The sequence below is a fragment of the Chaetodon auriga genome, chromosome 10 (assembly GCF_051107435.1).
Source record: "Chaetodon auriga isolate fChaAug3 chromosome 10, fChaAug3.hap1, whole genome shotgun sequence".
NCBI classification, from domain to species: domain Eukaryota; kingdom Metazoa; phylum Chordata; class Actinopteri; order Chaetodontiformes; family Chaetodontidae; genus Chaetodon; species Chaetodon auriga.
Window position 1 is genome coordinate 18,072,574 of NC_135083.1, and position 26,194 is coordinate 18,098,767.

The 26,194-nt window shown below is 43.8% G+C and overlaps 1 protein-coding gene across 1 annotated transcript; it reads right to left on the minus strand.

The window, feature by feature from the left end:
- Positions 1 to 3,069: 3,069 nt before the first annotated feature.
- On the minus strand, positions 3,070 to 24,331 carry slc6a17 (solute carrier family 6 member 17). Its single transcript, XM_076740447.1, has 12 exons — positions 23,939 to 24,331; positions 19,719 to 20,135; positions 16,150 to 16,307; positions 14,072 to 14,198; positions 12,499 to 12,680; positions 11,620 to 11,730; positions 10,613 to 10,854; positions 10,314 to 10,506; positions 9,505 to 9,697; positions 9,240 to 9,399; positions 7,961 to 8,123; positions 3,070 to 7,772 (listed from the first exon to the last, which is right to left on the minus strand). The coding sequence occupies exons 2-12, from the start codon at positions 20,017 to 20,019 to the stop codon at positions 7,410 to 7,412; spliced, it is 2,193 nt and encodes a 730-aa protein (XP_076596562.1). The 5' UTR covers positions 20,020 to 20,135; positions 23,939 to 24,331; the 3' UTR covers positions 3,070 to 7,409.
- Between the last annotated feature and the right edge of the window lie 1,863 nt (positions 24,332 to 26,194).

Sequence of the window (26,194 nt, forward strand, 5' to 3'; positions counted from 1 at the left end):
AAACAGCATGAAAAAATCATGTCCCACGTGGAAGAATGAAAATCGGGTATGAGTTACAAACAGGGCTGCAAAACATAAGAACTGGTGAAATGTGCTTTTTTTTTTTTCAGATGTTTCGCATTTGTCTCTGGTTTCCTTTCGACAGCCATACTAGCTGCTCTGTGAGGGAAATGCTAATGTCAGCATGCTAACAAGTAATAACACACTACGTATAATGTTTACCATGTCCACAGTGTTTGTGTAGCATATTTGCATGCTAATGTCTGTGAAGATTTGCAGCCATCCAGGTAAAGTGCTATGTCAGAGGTAACTGCTCAGCTGATTGCTAACATTTGCTGCTTAGCACAAGGACTGCAACTAACAACAACTAATGAACAACTAACCAGCAACAGTCTCAAGGTTTAAAACCCAAAGATAATCAGTTTAAAATGATATAAAACACAGGAATCATAACTTCATTTGCGAGGCTCAAACGAGAGAGTTCTGTTTGTCTTGATTAAAAATATTATTAGTGTTAAAAATGAATCAATTAATTGATTCAACTCCAATTAGCACAAAGTACAGTTGGACTGATGGGAGAGTCTTTATTTTCAGCAGGTATTTGGTCATAAAATCAAATTACTGGACAAATAAAAATTTTGAGACAATGATTGGCGCCAGAGAAAATGTCAGCAAATCATCAGTCTTTACAATTCATCCTAAGGGGAACATGAATGTCAACAAAATTTCATGGCAGCCCATCTAACAGTTGTTGAGGCATTTCAGTCTGGTGGTGGACAGACAGACCAATCATTGCCATCCCTAGGGCCTATTCTGCTAGCGAGGCTTAAAAACAGCTCTATTGAATTCATTGAGGGACTCACATGGTTCCACATTCACATTTTGAAGTCTTTTGCAGACAGTCCAAGGATTCAAAACAGCATTTATTTCTATGCACATCTCTCCAACCCGCTTCCTCGTCACATTGCGATCTTAAAATTAACATTAGCTGAGATCTGTGTTGTGATCTTTAAAATGGATCAGAATGAAAGTAAGTGGGAGAGAAAACATCATTTCCAGAGCAGGAAACCACTGTCGTCCTGTCTACTGAGCAACGTGTGTGAATGGTTAAAGCGTTAAATCGTAATGAGCAGGTGGCCTAGCTACCATTGAATGAATATGTGTGTGTGTGAGTGGGTGAATGAAGACAGTCCACTTACCATTTACCCCTTCAGTGAAAATGCTGTTAAAGCTCATCATTGTTTGCAGTGAGACTTGCTGGTCAAACACTAATGAGCTGTCGTGGCTGTCGGGTTACTCGTCTGAGCAGGCCTCACAGAGGACCATCTGGCCTCTGCTGTGGAAGCAGCTGAAAGAGCCATGTGAGAATAAGACTGATGGATCTCTGCCCACGCAATCCCAATCTGCCAGAAAAATGCCGCTCAAAGTGTGAAAAATGTCCACCGACACAGTGTTTTCCTGGATCAGCTGGCGGGACAGAGGGAAAATGGGAAGCGGCTGGTCGGCTGCGTGTGCTGTTTTTAGATAAACATCTGTAAGGGAACCTGCAGGTGGGATTCACATTAATGTGTGTGCATATGCACTCTGCGTGTGCATTATCAAGCCACCTCAGCCTATTTGTGTCTCTCATGTGCTACACTGTGGGTGGGAAATGATTTGTTTACAGGATGCAGAATAGTGGGATGTTCTTCAAAGTACACCGGACAGCCGAGAGGAAGTGTGACGCACCCTGGGAGACAAATAGCTTGACATTTACGCACACAATCTGTGCGGCCAAAACCAACACAGCAGCAGCACCAGTCCCTGCTTTATAGGAACTCTGAGTGCATGCAGTCCAATATCAATTAAAGCAACATCACTCTGTAGACTCCAAGACGGCCTGTGGGAGTGAAGCAGCATATTATTAAATCCACCAGTCAGCAAAATTAGGCGGGAATACTTATCTGAATCGTTCAATTTCAACATGCATGAAAGCAACAGGAGCCACATGTTTAGCAGGAGCGAGGACATTTCCACACCATTGTGACCGCTGGTGTTCTGCAAATATGTCTCCTGTGTGACCCTGATGTAAATCTGTACCATCTGACTGCACTTGTATAAACTCCAAGCCACTGTGAGCAGCTGTAAAGAGCCAGCAGGTGATGGACCTTGCAGCTTAAAAGGCAGATGATGTATCCCTGTCAACAGTCCACAATCAGTCTGCGTTGCGATGGCTATATGAGCGTGTGCAGCCTTTACACTGGCAGAAAGCCCAATTTGTGTCAGTGCTGCTTTATTAGAGCTGGCTGAACATGGATCTGTGCTGCACTGCTCTGCGCGCGCTGTAGTTGAGCTCATGGTGGTTTGGTCGGCTAAACTGCACATGGTGCAAACCACTGTGGGCTACCAGAGCAAACTGTCCATTTCCGACCAACTGTCTGTCTCAGTGGGACATGAGACAAACAATTCCCTCAATTTGTGGGAAGATGTTAAAAGGAAGCCGCAGGAGTAAAATATTCCAAAGGAGCTGTGGTGGGCTGAAAGTGCACTTAACAAAATTTCTACTTGGGATATTGAATGTCAATACAGCAACTGATAATCGCTTTATCAATAAGAGTCGGTTAATAAACAGGTAAGAACGAACATTATTATCTATTGCTCTATAACATATTTTAGGATTATACCAAATGACTCATTTTGGAGGCATGAGACCAAATTTTAAGATTATATCAAATCAAATGTTATGTTCCCAAATAAATAACACTGAGATTTGGAGTCAACAATCAATATCTCTTGTATAGAGATTGTTTTCAGAAACAATCATGTCTCATACGATGTCACCTCCTGCCTCTTTTTGGACCGTGGGCAGACCAAACAGCATCACAGTTTTAGGGTCTTACATGTTGTTTTTCTTTTTTTGTCAGACATGATGCAACAATGTGCAAAAGTGTTGATGCTTCCCACAATATTTCCAGTGATGTATAGATTGCAAATGTACTGCATCAGTAAAGTCATGTGAGTAGAAACAAAACACCTGCTTGCATCTAGACTTTCATAGAAATCAGAATAAATGAGACACACAACACGGTCTGTTTGATAAAAGTGGTTATTTTAATTTCCTGTTCGCTCAGTCATGTTTGTACAGTCCATCACTCTCTTCAACCTAAAACTTCTGCTCATTATAGTCAAACATTTGCTTTTGGTTGTGTTGCCAGTTTTGTGCTGGAAACCACTTGCAGTTCCAGTGAGAAACAGAGAGAAGTGATTGTTTACATTAGTGGTCCCAGTTCACTGTAACAACAGGATTTAATCTACTGGATTAGATCAGCAGCACACAACACTGAGAGAGGAGAAAGAAACACACATTTAAACACCAAAAACCTACAAATACTTTACTTTACACACACACACGCACCCAGGCACACACCCACACCCACACACACACACACACACACACACCCACACACGCACACACACACACACGCACGCACACAGAAAGTCGCTGAGCTATTTTGATGGGAACAACCACACACTAACACCAGAAACCAACAGACACCAAAGTAACATTACCTACAGTACAAAAATCAAAAAATATCTCAAAATATACAATTATTATTTACAGCTCAAGTATACACTCTTACTATAGATACTCAGTGTGATTTTATCAGAATGTACATCAATATGTACAGATTAAATTGTCTTAAATACTATAAATATAACTATGGGTTTGGTCACATACAGACTATTTGCACAGTTAAATAAATACACTATTTCTCTACTTTTGTTGAGTTAACCTCAGTAATTTAACTGGGTTAATCTCTAGAAGTTCCTTTGTAGTACATAACAAAACACAGCCAACACACGGAGAAGACAAAGAGACCCTGGAGTTGAGTCTTTTTCAGCAATAAATATCAAATATCAATACTATGTGCCAATACCTTATTACTGAGCAAATCCGAACCAATATGAGCAGATATTTTTCCACTGTGCAGAGAACTACAAGCGTTTGGAAGTGTTTTTAAAAGGCAAGACCCGCCGTGCCTGGTGTAAAGACGTGGGAACTCCTTGGCAAAATGTGGCAAACTGTGCATCATGTACTGCGTTTAAACACGAGGTTGCTGATTCCAAAAAACTCATGTGTTTTGATTGTGCTCTCTGTGTGCAGGATCCTCCTCGTCAGTCCAGGTTTGTCCTCGCTGACATTTCTCCCGTATTTATTGTGCAGATCAGTCTGCAGCCACAGTACAGGTGCAGGACAAATGGATGGTGCACTTTAGCTTCTTGTGAAGATGGCAGTGCGTTTCAGTGTGCAGCCTTATCCTCCAGCAACTCCTCAGAGTATGCAGGAAACAGAGCATAACTAACATAATCTACAAATCATCGTCCTGTTCACCCACACAGACACACTGACTCATTGACTGGTGAGACTGATTGCTCACTAAGACATGAAACTCCTTTGTGCTCACTTTCCTGTGCTTTCCAAAATGTGCTTGAACTCTAAGCCAAAGCTGCAGGTGAGTGCCTTCGCCTGCGGTCGTGTGCCAGTTGTGTCGCAATTGGCCAGAAACACCTGGTTTCTTGTGTGTGTATGTGTTTTTGAATGCTAAATCTGAGTGATTTCCGTGATAATCTGGAGCTTAACGACATGAAAAGTGTGTTTACATGTTAATTTCTAACATCTTAACACATTCAAAGTGGACAGCCACCACTTTTCCTGTGATTTCGGGGAGACCACTGTGGAAAGATCCCTTCATTTTTCTATTACTTTGCTTTCACAGTGGTTCTCTACTTAAACCCTCTTATTAGATTACAAAATATCTAAAAATATCAAATCTATGACAGACGGGATGGGTGGATGAGGGGAGGGGGGTGGATGATTTAAAGGTGGGTAGGTTTTATGGTCAAACTGTAGGGAATGGTACTAGTCATCATCATTCAGTATATACAAAAGTATATACACAGCTGATGCAGTCACTGCCAAGCACTGCAGCCTGAAACCTGAGCAGATGCAAAACACACATTATGTAAAACGGGGGGGATCTAGCCGTGCCAGCCAATGGCATGGAGGCATCAGTCAACATTGGCCTAATCAACATATCAACACACTTTTAATATCATTATACGGCACATAATAACTTGCTTTAATGCTCAAATTTAATGTGTAAAGACATCTAACACACAAGAAGCTAGACGCCTTTCATGGACATTCAACCCTCTATCTCTCTCTATATATATGTAAATATATAAATATTGCTAACCAATACATATTCTGTGTTTAATGTGTAAACTCCACAAAGCCTTTGTTGAATCTGCACTTAAAAGACAACTCCAGGGTCTCTACCTAATTAAAGTGCTCAAGTGAATGAGACGAGATACCGGTCCAAACTCTACACAAATGCACAACATAATCAGGAAAACAAAACGACAAAAGCATAAGGCAAACAGACAACAGAGATGCTGTTCAGGCACCAAACAATCTGACTGACTGTGCTTCACACTACATCTGTTCAATCTCAAGTATTGTTGCTGTCTCAGGGAGGGGCCAGACTCACTGAGAGCATCATTGGCTCCTCTGCTGGCCAGCAGAGACACCCAGTGGTCAAATGGGTGTATTATCAGTTGTTCCAAACATTTATATCACAGTACGTTTTCCACATTATACCCCTAAACATACATTGTCATACAAGAGTACACATTAGAAAATTAAAAAGGCTTTAGTTTTCACACCTCACATAAAGACATCAAAGTGTATATCGTAGTGCTTATGAAATGATGTCCATAGTGGTCACGATGTGAGGAATGTATAATGAAACCCAAACATCCTCTGAGGGACACAGTATGATAAATCCACATTGCACTGAACCTCTTCTCAGTGCACTGTGACGGCACGAGAGACATATTCTCGTCGGACGGTAAAATGTCTCATCTCTGTATTGCTGAACAAACAGCCGTGCAGGTGGAGCAGACAAAGCAAGGTGTCCGCTCTCCTCTTCCTCCTCCACATCAGAGGAGGATCTGTATCTATGGTGCGTTGCCACGGCTTCCCCTGGGTAACGCAGCTATTTTTAAAGAGCCAGGGTCACCGTGAACTCTCATTCAACGGCAGACAGCACACTGGCGCACGTGCACTAGCACACGCACACCTGCACGTGCACGCGCGTTTCCAATTCCTGCTTAGCTCTGCCTCGCTAACACACAGCCAGACTGTGCTTATCTCTGCTCGTGCACCGCCACCTCTGCCCATCTAAGGCATTGATTAAAATGGAAACGCTTAATTCAAATGATTGATTAAAATGGAAAAGCTTCTTCTAGGCCAGCTGCGACTGGAACAGCACAGAGATGACGTGCGCGGTGCTGCTGGCAACAACTTCAGAGCCTTGTTTGTCAAGGAGAAAGGTTGTTTAAAAGGAAAGCGCTGCTCTGTGTTAAGGCTTGAAGATGCTCTAACAACAGCGGGCGCGTGTGCTTCTGTGTTTTCACGAAGAAGAAATGAAGGCGAAAAGCTTCCCCTCGTTTTGCACTACTGTGGTGTATATACACGATTTACGGTGACATCTCAGACTGTTGCACAACACATATGTACAGTATTCTACATTAGTGGGGAAAGCAGGGATAGAAGGAGATCCACAGTTTTATGAGGAACCTACTTTGACTGGTTATTATTGCTGATGCATGATAGGCACAATAAAGTTAAAGATGTGCTTTTAACACTGTTTGCACTATCGGAATGACTTATACTGTTATGGACGTATTTGTAATCAATTTGATTTTAGTGAGAAAAGCTCTCACTCACTGACGCAGATCAGGACAAGGTGTCTTTTTTTTCCGGAGTCTCCTTCCATCCTCTCCCCACAAATAACAATCCTCTACAACTGAACCAGAATAAGATGATGATCTCCAAGATCTAGCAACATCCAACCGTCTAAAAAATAACCTTCTCCACACTGGTGAACACATGCGATTACACATGTGTTTTAGCGCTGCACACACCTTAACCTCGGCCAGAGCTTATTACAAAACAAATCCTGTATCTGAGCCCTCTGAGGGCCTTTCTAAGCCTCATTCCTCCCTCTGTTCCTCGCTCTGTCCCTCTCTCTCTCTGCTCCTGTAAAATGTTGACAGATGGAAAAAGGTCATCATATCTGGTGGGACTCACACTCCCGTGATCCCGTCATTACAGCTGGGATTGACAGGAAGTTAGCAGCACAGATCCTACGGCAAGGGAGAAGGGAACAACCACAGGCAAGGAACAATGGAGCAGAAAAGGGGGATAGAGGGATTCAGCTCTGGGGGGTTAGGGTGTGATGAACGCTGCAACAACCGGCAGTGGATTTTCTCTCCCTCTTGACGTCCTCTGTTCCTCCCTTTCCTCGTCTATCTCCAAGCAGGGCCGGGGTTTAATGGATGGGAGGATCTATGAGCTCAGTGGATCATAGCTCAGACTCGGGCGAGCCGATGTTCTGGTAGCCCGTCTTGGTGCTGGTGCCATAGTTGGTGTTGGTCATCTCCTGGGTGCCGCCGGGGCCCAGGTAAGCACGGTGGGCGGGCATCGGGGAAGGAGCCTCGCTGGGGTTCTTGCTGAGGATGAAGCGCTGCTCGTCCTGCTCTTCCAGGTTGGACATGTCCTTCATCATGCCTTTACGGTAGGAGACGGACAGCTTGTTGGAGCCGTCTGAGATCAGGTTGAAGTGGCGGGCGATGTAGACAATGGGTAAAGGCAGCATGGCCACCACGATGAGGGCGTAGGCCATGCCTAAAGCCCAGGGAGGGTAGCTATGGAAACGCTCTGCACCCTGGCAAAGAGAGAGTGCAGAGGGAAGAGGATGAAGACAATGGTGAGGAGATTTAAGCAGAGGGGAAAGAGGAGAAGGCCACTTATGGAATAATCTTGCAGATCTGGTTTTGGTTTCACTCTTTGTTTTTCTCTTTGCCACTGTCTCTGTCTGTAAACACACATAAACAAAAGAAACCAAACACTAACCTCTGCCTCCACCCAGGCGTTGTATCCTGCAGGACTGATGGCCATCTCCATGACTGTGGCGACGATGAGCAACAGCAGGATGGCTGGAGACACGTACCTCCACATGTAGTAATAGAAGGTGAATGGCCTGAAACCAAGCATGTCCTCCAGGTCCTGCATGAATCTGTGAGCAAATGAAAGAAAGACAGAGAGGGACAAGATTCCATTTACAGTAAATGTCCCGTTTGGCTGTGCCAATGAGCAAACACGCACAATACCAGAGTCCTGGAACTGGAAAACCTTGAAGGGACTGCAGTCATCATTACAGTTATTAATTACAGCTGTACTTTTCATTATAGCCAAAATGTCTGCTGTGAAAGGCTCTATTGTTTGTTGTTTTCTGTCATGGCTGTGTCCAAAACACACTCCCCGTTCACTCAATACCAGTATTACTCCTTATATAATAGTGTAGTGTAGTGTGGCAGTGAATAGAGATTTATAACACTTGTGAATCAGGTGACTGTAGTTTTCACATCTCCAATCATGCCAAGTATTGCATGGTGGGATTGTTAGCAGAAAGTGGTGTTATGCCATGGATGCTGCTATTGCTTTGTGACACCACTACCTGTGCAACTTCGAACATAGACTAGTAGAAGTGTCTACAGCCAAGCTAGCAGCTCTGTGAGGCTTTACTTGCTTTGAGCTAAATGCCCATGTCAGAACATGCACACAGTGACAAAGTTAACATGCTGATATTTAGCAGGAAATGTTTACTCTGTTCATAATCTTACTTTGGAGTGCCAGCTGCTCTGTATGAGCTGCTCTATATGAGTGGTGCTAACATTTGCTAATTAGCACTAAACACAAAGTATAGCTGATGGGAATTAGTTTGCAGCTATTTGGTCAAGTATTGTGCAAATTGAAATTGCAACCTAATGAAGAAAAGTGACTGAATCGTTGAAGTTATTACGAATGATCCTGCAGGGAACATAAATGTCTGTATCAGATTTTCCAATCCATCCAACTGTTAAGACATTTTGCTTAAAACCACAACTGTTAATCTCAAGGTGGCACTAGAGGGAGGCTCGGGAGATCATCAAAAGTAATTACCATTAAAATTTCCTGGCAATCCATCCAATATAGAGATCTTTCAGTCTGGACAAAAGCGGTTATTAAACTGATTTTCCTTTTGGATGAAGGACAGTGAGATGGCCAGTTTTGAACACTGCAAATATCCACTGGAAACAAACACGCTGCCTGAAAATGAATCGTTTCCACATGTGGCTTCAGTCTGACTTACCTCTTAGTGCCGTAGATCCAGGCCACAGATATGTTCTCCAGGATCACCACCACAGTGAGAGGCAAACCGGCTGAGTAGTCATCAAACATGGTGACAAAGTAGTTCCCTGAGCGCTGCACAAACAGCAGGCCTAATAGGAAGGCTATGATACAGCACACCACTGAGGAGGAGAAGAAGAAACATACAGCATGAATCAAAAACAATTTCATCAAATAAAAGAGAGTGAAGTTTGATAAAAACAACTGTATTAAGACAGTCTGCTCACCACAGAGGATCTCTTTGCGGATCTTGAAAGCATCCAGTATGGGTGTGGTGATGCCGGTCATGGTGCCGATCATGCTGCCCAGACCCAGGTTGATAAGCATGAAGAAGAACATGACAGACCAGAAGGGACTGGCAGGGAAATGCGTCATGGCCTCCGTGAAGGCGATAAACGCTAGACCAGTGCCCTGAACTGCCTGGAGAGGAGAGGGGGAGGAGGTAGAGGGTTAAAGGAAAACACTGATACTATCTGATAAATTAACAGCTGAATTCCATTTCTAGGTTCACAAGCTTTGTTTTATTTCAAGCTGTGATCGAAACAGATGCAAAGTGGAGCTGAAGACCCATCTAATGAGAAAAAGGTGGCAAGGTCACTTCTCAGTTCAAGATATTAGTTTGGAAACATCCACTGACGACTGAGTGAGCCTGGAAAGGTCGGCAGTATCACTGCGATTTGAAAAAGGAAAACAGGGACTGTGTCAGTGTCAGGGTATAGCCTGATCCCATCATCTGCAAAGTAGCTTCAGTTTTTTAAAGGAACTGTTTGGGGGAATTTTTGCTTGAACAATGACTGAAGCGATGAATTTATTCTCTGATTGATTGAATATTCGTTGCAGTTCTAGAGGAAAAACTTCACTGCTTAGCATCGTAGTATTTTAACCTCCCTTTCTGCTATTTTTTGATATAACAGCACAACTTGTTGTGTATCACCACTTAAACCTAAAAACTTTGAAAACTAAATATGCTTCTGTTTATTCAGATATATCTAACGATCACATTCTCATTTCAGCTTGTGAACTCTCCCCCTCTGACCTTGTTGAGTTCGTCCTCCAGCACGCAGGCGTCCAGGCCCAGCTGGCCGAAGCTGTCCTCCTTCACCGTCTTAATGACACCGTACATCTCTGCATAGTCCTCGGCGGACAGGTGGGAGAAGTTGATGTGAGGAGGGATGAGCTCTTTGCTCAGCACACCAGTGTTCAGGAAGCCCAGGATCTTCTCTGCATTTCTGCATGCAGAACATTAGAGATGTGGAGAAGCGGGCTGTTAGTGAGTGAAGGTTACAGCAAAGAGAGACTGGTCAGACAGCGTTTGTAACAGCGTGACACACTCACTCGACAACACACTTCTCGTTCATGACGTTCGCCTTGAAGCCCAGGACGGCAAAGACAACTAAAGTGGCCAGGATGGAGGTAACAAAGTTGATGAGGGAGACCAGCGTGGCATCAAAGTGGCAGTTGTTGTCACGCTTGTTGTAGCTGGAGAAAGCGATGACGCCTCCAAAGCCCAGACCAAGGGCGAAGAAGACCTGTGTGGCTGCTTCTCTCCACACCTGCGGCTCCAGCATCTTCTCCAGCTGGAGCGAAGAAGGGGAAAAATGTCGGTCAGGTTTATTGACATTTATCCTCTTAAAAACCACTTGAAGACTGATGCTCTTCCCTCAAGTACCTTTATGACAATATTTATATTCTATATCACAGTGATGACACCCTGTTTTCCAAGATGGTCCAATAAAATAAGTTGAAAAACCTCTTTTTATATTAGTTTATGTATCATTCCCTCGACGCTGGGATTGGGAACAGAATTGAAAATAAAGTTCTGTGGGTTTGAACACTAGTTGGTTACGCATCATGTGTTTATAATAACAGACCCACACTAAAGTTTGTGGGAACTGAAATTGGAAAAAAGAAATATTGAGTAAACTTCAACAAACAATATATCATATCTGCTCTGCTCCTTTGACATCTGATGTCAGCAGACCACAAAATAAATCACTCTGCATGATCACAGTCATTTTTTCACAGCATGCAATGACGCTAATTAGTAGTTATACACATTCACCACTAGAGGGAGACATCAACCAACACTTTACACAGTATGGATATTAATGCCATTTTTGTTTGAGTGAACCTGAATGGACTGGTGGTAAAGCAGATAAAACCATCAAGCACTCATGGCTGAACAGCTTGCATAGACAAAGTGTCACTTCTGTTAGACATCTGTTAGAACAGCCCATGAATGAGTGATCAGGCACAAAACTACAGCAAACTACATATGGTATTATCTTTATTATGCTGAGGTAATGCTGTTTTTGGGGCAAAATCGCCAGTTTTTCTCTCACCTTTGGAGTGAACATGTGAGCGATGCCGTCGACCGCTCCCTTCAGCAGCAAACCGCGCACCAGGAAACAGAAGAGCACCACGTATGGGAAGAGAGAGCTGAAGTACATCACCTATGAGAGAGAGGGAGATAGTGTCAAGTACATTACAGCGCAGTGTTGCCATGGACACGCTCTTCTGAGGCCTCACACATGGAGGAGGACGACCAAAATGCAACTATGCACACACACACACAGACACGATGAATCAATCCCAAAACTGCTTTGTGCTTGTTTGGCACTGAATCTGTGAAATCTTACCAAATGCGGAGAGGACTCCTTGAGGTTTGGAGGGATGAGTCAAAAATCCTTCCTCCAGCATTTCGGGGAATCATTGCAGTACTGGCTATGATAATTGGATTACTAAGTTTAGTGTTTAAAAAACCGTGTCAAACCTTGGCGATCTGTGTATTTTCCTATTGAAAATGTGGGCTGGATGTTGCGCTGTGGTATGTGACTCACTCTCTGGATCGAGATTACAGGATGTTGTTGCAGTTGTTGCCAAACGGAGAATTTCCCATCTGCATCCTGAACTGGTCTTTGCTTGGTTCAGTTTAAGCTTATTAATGTTGCATGTGTCTCTCTTCCATAATATAGATGAGATCCAAAAATAGGTTCAGGCTGATGACAGGCTTTAGCATCTTACCTTTGACTGGAAAGCATTAGCAAAGTGAATACAACACTTAGGATGAATCATCGATTAAAAATAGAATTTTAAAGCTTTTCTTACAATAATTTATTGCTTGCATCTTTACACAGTGGTGGTGTACAGTGGTCTGTGGTGTGGTAATCTCTATAGTTTGCAGGATGTGCCCCTGCTGTGAAGCCATGCGGACCCCGTACCTTCCCAGAGGACTGGATGCCCTTGATGACAGCCAAGCAGACCATGATCCAAGCCACCAGCAGGGACAGCGTCATCTTCCAGTTCAGGCCGCCCGTGTCATCGATGGAGCTGGTGATGTTGAGAGTCTGGCGGTACCAGAAGTAAGTGGTGGCCGAGCTCTTCTCACACTCCGGCACCACGACTACAACAGCAACGAAGAATGGAATAAAGAATGGATAAGAATGGAATAAACAGCTCTCCGACAGCGGACTCAATGATGGACATCCAATTCGGTTTTACAGGAAGCTTGAAATATTTATTTTATTTCTTAAATGTATTTGCAAAGAGCCAGTGGTGGAAGAAGAAGTATTCAGATGCTTTGTTTAAATAAAAAACACACAATGTGACACAAATTACAAAAGCACGAGCAGCACAATGTACTTCTAAGTACTGAAGGTAAGGTACATATTATGCAGAAATGTTCCTTTTAAAGCGTTGTATTCACTGTATTTTGCTGCTACATTCATGTATAAGCAGTATTTTATGCTCTATCAATGACTCATATTTTTAAACCTATCATACATTGCAAAAACGCCCATCCTAACAAGCAACCTTCACTCACTATTGAGCCTTATTTTCTTAAAACAAGTGCAACAATCTGCCAAAGCAGAACGTCTCTGTTTACATTCAGTGCTGAGAACATTTCCTCCTTTTGCAAAACTGATTTCTGGAACATGGTTTGCAGTTTTCTTCGTCACTGCCTTTGTTGGTGCATTGCTATGTTTAGCACAGCCGCCACGTGTTATTCAATTCAGTGTAATAGTGTGAAACCATTGCCAGGAATGTGTATTGAGCGTGTGCATGAGAATCGAAATTACTTGTAATCTGCAAAGTAACAAGTACTGGTAACTGTCACATAATGTTAGTGGAGTAGAAAGTATAGTACAATAGTACAAAGAAAAGGAAAACAATACTCAAGTATAGTACAAGTATTTCCTAATTGCATAATTCCACCTCTGCACATAGCTTAACTAAATCCTACTGGACGCTGCACAGCATCCCAGCTGCATTCATAATCATAAGCAGAGTCGACATGCCGTCCTTGAATGATAATGAAGGCTGATGCCCTTTACTCAGCCAGAACCTGCATGTGCCTCCACCACAGGCTACCAGCTGACACTGTCAGCCGGGTCATACCATCTGACAGGCCTCGCCAACAGAGCTGCTCTGTAGGATGGAAAGCGGAGCCATCTTGGTTATAGAGACAGCACAAGCACTTTTCTGTTAGCCCACTGAGACCCTGCTGCTTGACTGCCGAGCCACACTGAGGCAAGCTGCTTCAATGCAAAGACACGTTCTGCAGCTTTAAGCACCGCCCTGCACAGCACTGGGCAGCCTGTGTGTGTGTGTCTGCATCTGCTGAGATTCTTTGCTGAATATGGAATTGTCTTGCAGGACTCTGCAGCGCTCATTTTTCCTTGATGCGGTGTCGAGGGCTGTACAATAAAAAGCCATTTTGTACGGGCACTTGTCTCTTGTCGTCTCTATTACAGTTTCAGGTGTGTTGTGCAGTGAATTGTGCTGTGCACTCACTGGCTTGGGTTCCATTTCTCTGGATGGGGCATTCAGCCCAAGGCAGTGGATACTGGAAAGACTGGAAGAAATAGAAGATGCTCCAGCCGATAATCACATTATAATAGAGGCCCACAAAACCGCAAACCTGAGGGGAAATGAGAGAAAACAGCAAGACTTATCACTCCTAAAAACAATCACTGTCCCACCACACAAATATACAAACACTGAGAGCACAGGGGCTAAACAGCATGCAGCTTGTTGAGGTGAACGCCTCTTCTTGAGTCAGGGCACAGACACTGAGCATACAGCTTGTGTATAAATTATTGAGCTGTTTGCTCTCAGCGGCAAAGGCTGGGGTTCTCTATGAGAAGGTATTTATAGCTGCTGAATCTCCCTCTGCCATATCCGGCCTGCCACACGCCTCACTGCCCAAGGCCAGGCACTCCCTACTTCTGCACCACATTGATGAAATCACCATCAGAAGGACGGACAAACGGAAAGACAGATGCAGCAGATCACTGACTGACAGGCTCAACTGCCGACTTGATTATATTGTAGGCCGATGATGCTGACGCAATGGGGACGTGATGGGTGACTGATGATGGGGGCAGATTATGACAGTGATCAGCAGTGGTCGTTGCACGCTGCCTGCTGTAAAACAGAAAGAGGACGTAATATGAGCAGGCAGCGGGACTCAAGTGACTGAGCTCTACAGCACGTTTACTGTCTCTGCACATGACATGTTTGACTGCAGAGAAGTCAAAGTGGGAAAATTATCATCATCATACCTACAAAACCAGTTCAGTAACAGTTGGACTTGATGTTTCAGGATCTTGGTCATGAACACACAGTGCATTTCTTTAACGCCTACTGCAATCATAATAAGTAAGTAAACATATTATGGCACGATGTTACTGTGTACTGTATTTAACAAAAGAGATCATAAATTGTCACCAGTGGGATTATTATTGGTAAATCAACCATTCATTCGTTAATGCCTAACCGGTCAGTGATAAACCATTAAAAACTAATGAAAAACCTTTGTGGTTGTCAGTGTGTGAGGCCACAAAAGGCCCCTTTGTTGGTTGCTGTGTATCTTTTGTAATTGTAGCTTTGTTGATCTTTTGCAGCCTCAATGGCTCGCTGTAATGTGGAAAGAATATGTCATGGGTTTTTCCACTAATTCTAAGACCTCGACTATTAGTAGGTCATTAATAAATCAGGCTTCCTGCAGAACGTAGGCACTCCTACAGTTTAATGAGACAGGCTCCTTTATGGAGAGGAGAGATATGGACCACCATTCTGGTCCTGACTGAAATAGCTTAACAACTACAGCAAGAATTTCCATGTAATTTGTCCAGATATTCATGTTCTCCACAGGAAGAATCCCTGAAGACTTTGGTGATCCGCTGACTTTTCCTATAGCTCCACCATGAGGCTAATATTTGTGGTTTTCAATTAAATGTCTCAACAACTAGAGACTGGATTGCCATGAACTTTGGTACAGATAGTCATGGTCCCCTGGAGCTTGGATGAGCATGAAACTCTCCTGGTAAATACTAAGACACATTAACATTTAATATCAGTTATCAGTTAACACACAGTTGTCAATATTAAAAAAACAACAAGTGCATTAGAATATATCTGGTTCTTTGATAACAAGTCGACAGTATAAGCTTGCGCACATGAAGATTTTATGGAAGAACTTGTCTATGATCTGCAACAACGAAGCACTTTGAATTGTCTACTGGTCTAATTCTAACTGGTTTATTCTCCGTGGTAACGGCAGCTGACAGTCATGGGTATTGTGGTATCTATCGCCATCCGCCATGCCAAACTAACAAATAAAACACAATTCCTCAGGAACAAAGTTGAAATAAATGGAACTGGTGGTCCGAATGTAAATCTGTATGATCGTTACATCATCCAGGAGAGTCGTGTATTTCTACATTAGGCATCATTGAGATTATCGTTGAAATAAAAAAACTGAAACAGGAATACAGAAGGCGGCCCCTCCCTTCCCATCCCTATTATACCATGCTGCAAAGTGCGACCATGATGACTTTATTGGTTCATGAAGTCATGTTGGCACTCACCATCAGACTGGAGACCCCGATGCCCCCCAGCTGTGGGTAAACGTAGTTCCACACCCCAATGCTGCCACGCCTGATCCTCTGACCCACCGCCAGCTCCAGGAAGAACAAGGGGATGCCGATGAGCAGGAGCAGAATAAAGTAGGGCACCAGGTATGCACCTGAGACAGAAAGTGACAGACGAGTGAGGCATTACTGTAGAGTGTACAGCCCCTTATGATATCCATGTATGGTAAAGGACAAAGACTCATTTTAAAGGGGACACTGTTACATTCATTGTTAAAGCTTCTATTTTTAGAGTCTATTCTTTTTATCCTCTGCCACTTGTTTTCACTCTATCCACTGCCCTCTCTTCCTCTTTTCCCTCTCACACATTCTCCCTCTTTGGTCCTCTTTTCCTCGTCATCGTCAGTTTCTATTCATCACTTTGTCAGACAGGGCCATCTTTTTGCAGAAGGGACAACGCAGAGAGAGCAGCAGGCACTCACAGACAACAAGTCACGTTCAGTCCTGCTTACGTCAAGACATGATGGGGCACCATGGTGACAAAGCCATCCACAGCAAAAGAGGACGGGGTGGGCTAAGACTGATGGGCGGCTGGGGGGAGCAGCCTGTTTCCAGACTAGACACTAGCAACTGTGACGTGTGGCTCAATCAAAAACACTGATCACGTCACGAGTGGCTATTAGAGCTAGCAGCAGACAAAGGACACAAAGACAGGGACACAGAGTCATGTTACACAGTGGTATTATTAACTGTTAGAAGTAGTGCATTGCTGCCTACTTTCATTATCTTTGATGTCTATTCTGAGCAGACAGACCAGAGGAAAACAAAACATGTTAGTGAGGAGACAGGTACGCTGTCCAGGTAACTGCCTTCTTTTTTTGTTTTTCCCTACATGTACTGCACTTCAGCCACACTTGAATCCACACATGAAATACCCCATGCGAAGTTTTTGACCCACCAGCAACAGGATGGTGAAATTAATTAGTCCATCCATCAATAACTTTAGTCTAGCACAGCATGTCGCTCAGCACATCAGAGGATGGTCATTTTACTGATACCTCGACCCTTCATCTGGATTTTTAAATTAAAAATCAGCAGATTAACTTCAGAAATCCAGAAAGTTTGAGATTAAGCTCAGACTCAAGGCTATAGATCTTAATGATTGGCACATTGAGGTCTATGACACCCTGCTGTGTGGTGTTTAAGACTGACTGATTGTCTGACTTGATGTGTACACAGCAAATCTCGATAAATTTAGCAGTGGTCGTTGTCATCATCTATCAGTTTCAGAGAACAGACATTTACGTCGATGAGCAGGAGATCAAGGAGACGAGTACCATTATATATTAGAGTATTTTTGATGAGAGAAACACATTTCAGTTGTAGCCACCATAAATCCACAAGCCTCTTTACTGCTGATCTGATATACAAAATGTAGGTACTTTAACTGCATGCATCCTGGGTTAATGGTACCAACATTAACACATTTGTGACCTGCTAAAAGTACCTACTTGTCCTTGTCTGCCACTGCTTCACTGAGGCAGATCATCAGTCAGCCTGTCAACATGTTTCCTTTTCCATATTTTTGATTTTGTTGTGGACTATATAACATTAATTTGTTTTGAGATTGATGATTGTTTATATTCTTTTAAATTAAACTGTGGTGATAAAGAGTCAGATGCAATGGACAAAGATGGACTGGAGACACTTTGTCCTCATCTCTGAGACAAGCCCAGACAAGACAATGCAGCACTGCATACTGAGTCAAAATTCAGAGGGGGATACGCACACAATGTACACACACATACACACAGATTAAGATTATCCAGCTTTGTTATATCATGCATTTCAAACAGCCTCCTTACACACACCTCCCACACAAGGTAGAGCCGACAATGTCTGAAAGGCCAGGAAATCAGTGTTTACTCTTCCACTTCCTCCATCTTAGTCACCAACACCCTCTCATCTCACAACAATACCAGCAAATCATAATAGCAAAGAGATAAGGCTGAGAAACCTGCAAGGGAAGCAAACAGCGAGAAATTCTCACAGCATTAGACCAGACTCCTCAATCTCCCCTCATTGTGCTGAGGAGAAATTATCTCATCCTGTAGCCGCTGACGGCACAAGTTCATAGGGACAGAGAAATGTTGAAGAGACTGCCCCTCTGACTCGCACGATTAGTTGGCTAATTGACTGACAGGGTGCAATTTATCAAGGAGGAGGAGGCTGCAGCCCCATCAGCAGGCACGCTGAGCAGGACTTTAATTTGAGACTGGTTAGAAAGGTGCAGCACAGGCCGTATGCGCTGGAAATTGGTATACCATATATTGAAATGTATGCACAATTACATGGAAAATAATCTGTATGAAGCTACCATGAGTAGCCAATTAGCTGAGCTTAGCGCAAAGTCTAGAAACTGGGGAAAAGCTAGCCTGGCTCTGTCCAAAGGTCAGAGAATTCATTTACCAGCTCCACCAAAGCTCCTGAATTAACAGATTATATCTCGTTTGTTTACAAAGTACAAAAAAAAAACACAAAATGACAAGCTGTGGTCAGGATAGCTGTTTCCAGTCTTTTGTGCTAAGCTAAGCTAACAGACTGCTGGTTGTAGCTTCACATTTACAGTACAGACAAGAGTGGTGTCAATCTTCTCATCTGACTCTCATCAAGTAAGTGAATAAGTGCATTTCCAAAGATGTCAAACTATCCCTTTAATCAAAATAAAGGACGATGGAGGCTGAGAACAGATGCACATTTTTTTATCAGTCAAATTCTGGCCTGGCAAACTCCACCAATGATGAACTCAAGTATTTACATGATAGAGTGATGTGAAAGCATACGAGATCTTCTTTATCACATCCTGGATTATTTTAGAAAGGCTGTTTTGAAGCGTGTAAGGATTTTCTTGATACTATCCTGACTCCTATGGAAAAATCAGATGGTTCACGGTTCAGAATTATGTGTGTGAGTCAAAGACAACTGACACACAACACAGAACAGTACTTACTGACTTTATCTGGTGGAGGAGCTAAGAGCTAAATTAGTTGAAGTATTTCTTTCTGTAATGTGATGCAAATGAAGGTTTTATGAGACAGAGAAGTACATCATTCAATTTTATACCAATCACAGGGACCAGTGGACATTCTCAATCAAATCATGTCTCAGCAATTAGCTGCCAGGCACACAACAGTATCCTGGACAAGAGCGCCGACAGGAAAACGCAAAAGCCAGGCTCCAACCAAAGGGTAAAATAACAACTGTTATCTGCGATTAAGTTAACTACTCCCATCTGGCAGCTTACTTTTTGAGGATTTTACAGAACTAATAAAAAGATTTGCATTAACATCATTGACTCAGCACAACATTTCTTGTTGTTAACAATTACTCAGCACCCTGAGGGGACACATGTTCACCATGAGTGGCCCAATTAGGAACCGACTTTCAAACCTGGGAAGTGTTACTACGCTTTGCCCACTGGGCTACAGAAAACTCCAGGTTTCTATGATTCAGACACTGAACTGTTGAAATGCACCAAAATCACACACAGACATCCATCCACCTACCTCCACCATTCTTCTGGCACAGGTAGGGGAACCTCCAGACGTTACCCAAGCCCACAGAGAAGCCCACCTGGGCCAGGATGTACTGCAGCTTGTTGTTCCAGGCCGGTCGGCCGTCCTCTGCGTCTGGGTCAGGGGAGGGTAGCAGGGCCCTCACTGGAGCAGTGGAGCCAGGACTCAGACCCATACTCATTTGGCTGCTCTTATAGTCCATGGGGTGCTCGAGGGACAGCAGGTCAGCCACCGACTCAGTGACCGGCTCATTGCTGTGCTCCCGCTGCGTCACCTTGGTGTTCTTTGGCATGGCTGCGAGAGCAAGAGCTCCTTTAGGTGGAGGGTGGTGGAGGTGAGGGGGGGAGCCTGAGGTGACTGACAGGAGGGATATCAGGAAGAAGCAGTAAGTTGTGCTTTTTCTTAAATCTGTGAAGAAAAGAGACAGACAGGAAAAGTAGGAATAACCAAAGGGCTTTTTTCTGCCTAAGCCATAAATGTTATTAGAACAGTACTTCACGTATAGACACTCAAGATGGAAACTAACAACACCGAGAACTTGAAAACTGAAAACTAAGTGAATGACAGAAAGTAAAAGAGTAAAAGGTCAGTTGCTGTTCCAGTTGTCCACTTTAAATGCAACAACAAACAAACTGTTTGTGATGAAACTTGAACTGGTTGTAATGGGTCATGCAGCTTTGATTATTTTAGTCTTTCATAGTAGCACTACCAAAGATTCTCTGGTTCCAGCTTCTCAAATGGGAACATTTGTTGATTTTTAACTCTTCTGTGACATTAGCAAAAACCATTTCTGGGGTTTGAAGTGCTGGCTGGACATTGATTAATTCATCGAGAAAATAATCAGATTAAGTGATTATGAAAATAATCATTAGTTGGAACCCTTCACAACATCACAGGGAAATGGCTTAGGAGCCAGACGGTCAGTTTAACTGGTTTGGTTCAGAATCACGTGCGCTGCTTTTCCTGATTGCTAGTTAGTACACGGAGTACTTTAAAGGGTAGTAAAACTGCAGCACTTGAGGGCCATAAGTGAGGTATTTCACTAATCCACTTCATTATGGTGAATCAGATCCTAAGATTGAATTACAATTCATTTCACAGCAGAGCCCATTATACTACAACTGAGTCATGTGAACAGCATGAACGGCAGCGGATCTGTCTGTGTTACTGCTGGTCTCAGGGGAATGCAGTGCAATAAAACTAAAGCCTTCAAGCACAGATTTCATCAGTTACTAGCGTCTGTATTTGTTTCTCATCACACAGCTTCACCGTCTTGACTGCAGGTTGTTTAAAGGTTTCAGAGGGTGTTCCAGGGCTCCTGAATGAACTGTCTTTTCTCCTGGAGAGAAAACCTGTCTGGAAACTTAGTCTCTCCAAGTTCTCTGGCATGTGTTACCCTTACAGAAGCCCTTTGCAAAAATCCACTAGTAATCCTACAGTCCTGTGTGTAGTGCCTCCCTCAAAGGAAACTGGTGTAGATAACAACACAGCACGAGAGCTGCTGTGTCAGAAATCACAGAAAGTCTGATTCTCCTGCATAAATGAGGATTTTACAGTTATGGTTTCAGCGGAGGCCACCCAGATTCTGACACCTCTTGTCTTGTGTTCAGTTTAGTTAGCAGATAACGGGCCAAACAATTGCAATTTGGTCGGATATTCAGCTGCGTTATGCTAGTAGCAGCTTAAGTGGCCTCAAGCATTTTCAAATGTGTAGTCTTTGGGTCCAATCTGCGCTAACTGAAATAACATCACTTAAGGCAATTTCTCAGATTTAACTCCAAAGGAAGCCTCAAAGGCTTTACACAACTTTTTTCACGCATGCAGTAGTACTCCCTAAGACCTGTAAACAAGCTGTGATGTCTAAAAGTGACGGAGTTTCCATTTAAATATATTGGCTGAGTGAAATAGCACCTCTGCTCCTTAATGATGTCAGTGAAATTGGTCTTTATTTCAAGCCAGGCAGCCCACGTTCTTCCATAAAACACTGCGGGAAATCCTGTAAAGATGGAGGCTTAAGCCATTTAAATTGAAATGGAAATTTGTAGTCGCAAGTATGAAACACTCAAAATGACAAGGCCCTTGACCCTCAAAGGCTGGTGTTTCAAAATGACATGAAAACACTGTGACACAGTTAGCATTCACTGTACATTAACTAACTAAAGGTCATCTTAATGATGAATGATGCAGACAACCTCGAAAAAATCAGCGACAGGAGCAGAAAACAACAGAAACCAGACTCTGAAGACAGATTTTGGGGTTTGCTGTGTGGGATGGACGAGATCTGACTTTTCACTCTGGCAGTTCAAGGGCAGAGAAGAGAAGCCGGAGGTGTTTGATCTGCAGACAAGGCCTCTAATCTGAAAACAGATGCAGCCGACTGAAATCAGAGGCGGCCTTTTATTCACAGTGACTTCTCAAGAACGGTTGCCAGCCGGCTGGACTCTAAGCCCATCCAGAGGCCACGCCAGCAGCACGCACATCGCATTCCTCAACAGTAGCGATAAGCCCCTGCAGTCACGACACGCAGCAGCTCCGAGGCTGAGAGCTCCATGCAGATCCCAGAACAGCACCGACCTTTCCCACAGCAGTCTACAACTCCACAATACTGAGTCATCATCGAGCACTCACCGACTGAGGTGTGAAGCAATGACAAGCATGTTTGCAAACAAAAAATTATATTGTGGCCAAGCTGCAGAGTTTTTAGCATTTCGAGGCGTGCAGAGTGGAGATCCGAGGGAGTGCTCACACAGTGCTTTGCTCTACTTTTCTTATGAATGGAAAGGTTGGTATAGTTAGCAACAAACTGTCCCAGTTACTACTTATAGGTTAGGATGACGCCGGCCCGCTCAACAAAAATGGACGACAGGATTCTCGCTGCGGCTTTCTAATGGTGTGCAGTGAAAGTTGTCCATGTTGGCGCAGAAATTCACCAGCAACTTTCAGAGTGTCACAGTCTGTGCTGACACAGATGGCACATTAGCGACAGCAGGACTTCACACAGAGCGCAAGACACTCTTTAGATTATGACTCAGTCTCCATGTGAGGGAAACATAGTGAGTGGTGAGAGGTGTGTTTTGTTTTTTTTAAGAATACTCTGAAAAAGTGTACTGAAGAGAATAAAATGAATTTAGGGATGTTGAGGAACATAATGCAAAGGGAAAGGTGCTGCAGGGTGAGAGAAGTATGGATTTACTTATCAAAGAAACAGGAGTGGTGCCAACAGACCCCCAGATGTGAGTCTGCTGTGGCTTCCTGAAAACATATATTCCATAGACACTTTGGTGTTGATGATGTAACGGCACAGGTTCTCTGTTTCTCCCACAAAGATACCCTCTCACTTTTATATAGTCTGGTTGCTAAGCAATGGCTCTTCCTGCAAAATTGAAATCCCATCCCTGCAGCATCAGTGGTCGCCTATCTCTCCTCTCTCCATCTCAAAAGGACAGGCATGATATCCCCTGAGGGTCGGCTGCAAATAACATGGAGCTGCTGTGGCGGGACTGAGAGAGGGCGATAGATTGTGGCAAAACTGGGGGTGACGGTCTGATGTGGGATCTGTTGCAGTGTCAATCAGACAGCCATCACAAACAGACCCATTCACAGAAAATGGTGTCATTGTGAAATAGAAGGTCTGGAGAGATGCTACTCAGTAATTACTGATCTTTGCCTCCTACTGGAATTTGATCCTGGACGGTGATTCTGACAGGTACAACACAGCACCTGCACGGCCATGTTGAGGTATCCACCGGACACGTTACACACAGGCCCGCGCACCCCAGTTTGAGGGCTGTGCGTGGTTATACCCTCTGATGCCTTGTCAAGGTCAAATGAATCACCTAATAAGAACAGTGCGGGGACGCAAACAGCACCGGTGGAAGTCGGCAGGTAATCAGCGGCCCCCGAATTTGTCATGTTGGAGCCAAATGCGGACACACATGGCGCGACGTCGTCAAAAACGGGGGATTAATGAGCGTCGCTCGCCGTCTATGTTGCGGCGAAATCAGCATTTGTCAGGTGATGGAGTGAAAGCTGACGTTCATCTCCACCAAGTCGTTTCAGGAGGGTTTTTTTGTTTTTTGGGAGGTGGGCGGCCACTGTATCGCTGGTTATTCGAGCCATTCACGACAAACTATGAATTCGTCGCAGAAACAAGCATATCTAAACAAAAACGGATCAAATTGCGAGAACAGTTAGAGGACCGTCGTTCTTACCTTATGGAGAGTGAAGAACTGGCTGAAACGTCCGAGTCTGCGTGAATCCAATAGTGATGTTCGGTGTCTTCATTCAGGCTCTGTCTCCGTGTGCAGCATCTCTGCGCGCAAAGAGATGCGAAATCACACAGCTTCCAGTCGCACAGGGCGCATGGTGCGTAAAGTCTGACGCAGGAGCTCGACGCCTGCCACAAGTTCGGTCACTGTAATGACATTAACGTGTGCAGGTGACGGCCGACTGCTTCTGTTTCCCTCACTCCGGCGCTTTAACGATGCTCTGCAGCCCTGCTACAGAGGCGCTCGCACCTCTGCTCTCCACGTGATTATGGCTGTGTTGAGGGATAAATCGACTCCCCGGAGGATGGAGAAATTACTATGGAAAGTCACGACGAAGTCTGACGCAGGTTTGACTCACCCGCTCGTGCATACGTCAGCAGTTGATTAAAGTAAATAAATAAATAAATAACATCTGCAGTGTTCACAGGACGGTAGTAAGAGCGTCAAACAGGACAGGTACATCAAACGAACTGACACAATATGCTGCTCGTGCAAATGGTGACTGCATTGGCCACAATCCTTTACTTTATAATAATAATAATAATAATAATAATAATAATAATATGATTCATTGTTTTTATTCTTATTATCTGCAGGATTAGTATAAGAAATGGACAGATATCAGTTCATCAAATTTGCCCATATTGTGTTACATTGATGTAATGGAGGTAAACAGTTTAGGAAGTGTTTAGTACCTAATAGACACGTCAGACTTTGAGCCCATGGTGATGCAGAATAAAACAGGTGTGAAAAGACAGAGCTTCCTAATGGACGTCTCTCAAGAGTAGATAATTTGTGGCACAGTCGTTTTTCTCCCTGACACCAGCAATTTATTCTGCCCTTGGCTCTGTCTGCCACAGCTCCACGCTTCATATATCTTCTCCTCACTCAGCGGGTGGCTTTTTATTTTCACAAAATAGGCAACAGGGAAGTTTGTATGGCCTTGTTTTTGCTATTTTGGACTGAATTGTTTGCCCAGATGATAACAAATGTGGATCATTTTTCAGACAACTCAAGCTCTCATCAGCTTGGAGAGGGAAAATGAGGCTGTCGGAAGGTGAGAGTCAAACAAGCACAGGGAGACTGTTGTTGGGATTATTTAGGGATGGGATGTGCTACTATGTGTCAGACACTGAAGGATACCCGTAGGAGTGACAGTTTGCTTTGCCACTGATAACATTTTGACTATCATCATAGCGTTGTTGACTGTTAGCCCAAACTTTGTGAGTTTCACAGTGTCAGATTTTCACAGTGAAGGTGTTCAGTGATCGCTCCTGTTCCTACTGTACATCAGCTCCCACTCTGTTTTTAAAAAATAAAACATAGAGGGCATCCTGACCCAGCTGTGCATACTAACCCTGGACACACACACACACACACACACACACACACACACACACAGTACTGCATCAAACCACAACATGTATGCACAGTATGCTTCCTGTCTCCTTCAGTTCACTCATGTGACTCAGTTTCCAAGGGCTGAATGCCGGGATCAGTTGCCATGGCAACCAGCGATCATATGATGGTTACTCACTGAGCATTTTTCTGTCTTCTCTAGTTTACCCCCCCCCCCCCCCCCAGCACCTACTGGCTTTCTGCAGTACGCCCGTGAATGAGCTACTGAGTTATTGTACAACAATCCCCCTTCACTGCCCAACAAAACACAACTTATCACAGGGTTTGTTTTCCTGCTTCTGGTTCAGTGCTTCTGATGTGTGACTTGACTCGTGACCACGTTATTTATCACACTTTTAAATTATGCAGCAGGGAACGCAGTGTTTCATGTCCTCTGGTCACAGCCAGAATCCTGCTGCAGTATTACTCACCTTAAAGCCTCATGCATAAACGTAGGTCATAATTCTGAAAGTGATGGCACCGAATCATCGTGGCAGGCACTATGGATGGAAAAAAGGAAAAAAGGAAAAAAAAAAAATTCATATCTGATGCTTGGTGCCACATGAGAAATATTCCCCACAGTGCGACATCAACATGGCTCTCCGTCATTATAGCCCTGACCTGAAACATGTTGACCTTGAGCTGGGTCATGTTATTTTTATTTGTCTCACCCGTCAGAGAGGGTACTGGAGGAGGAAGCTGCAGTGAGGCCCTTGGATTCAGCCTCAGTATTTCACATGTTGTTAAAGTGGAGCACAGAATGGAGAGGTAATGAGCCATCAGGCTGGGCTGTGATTTACT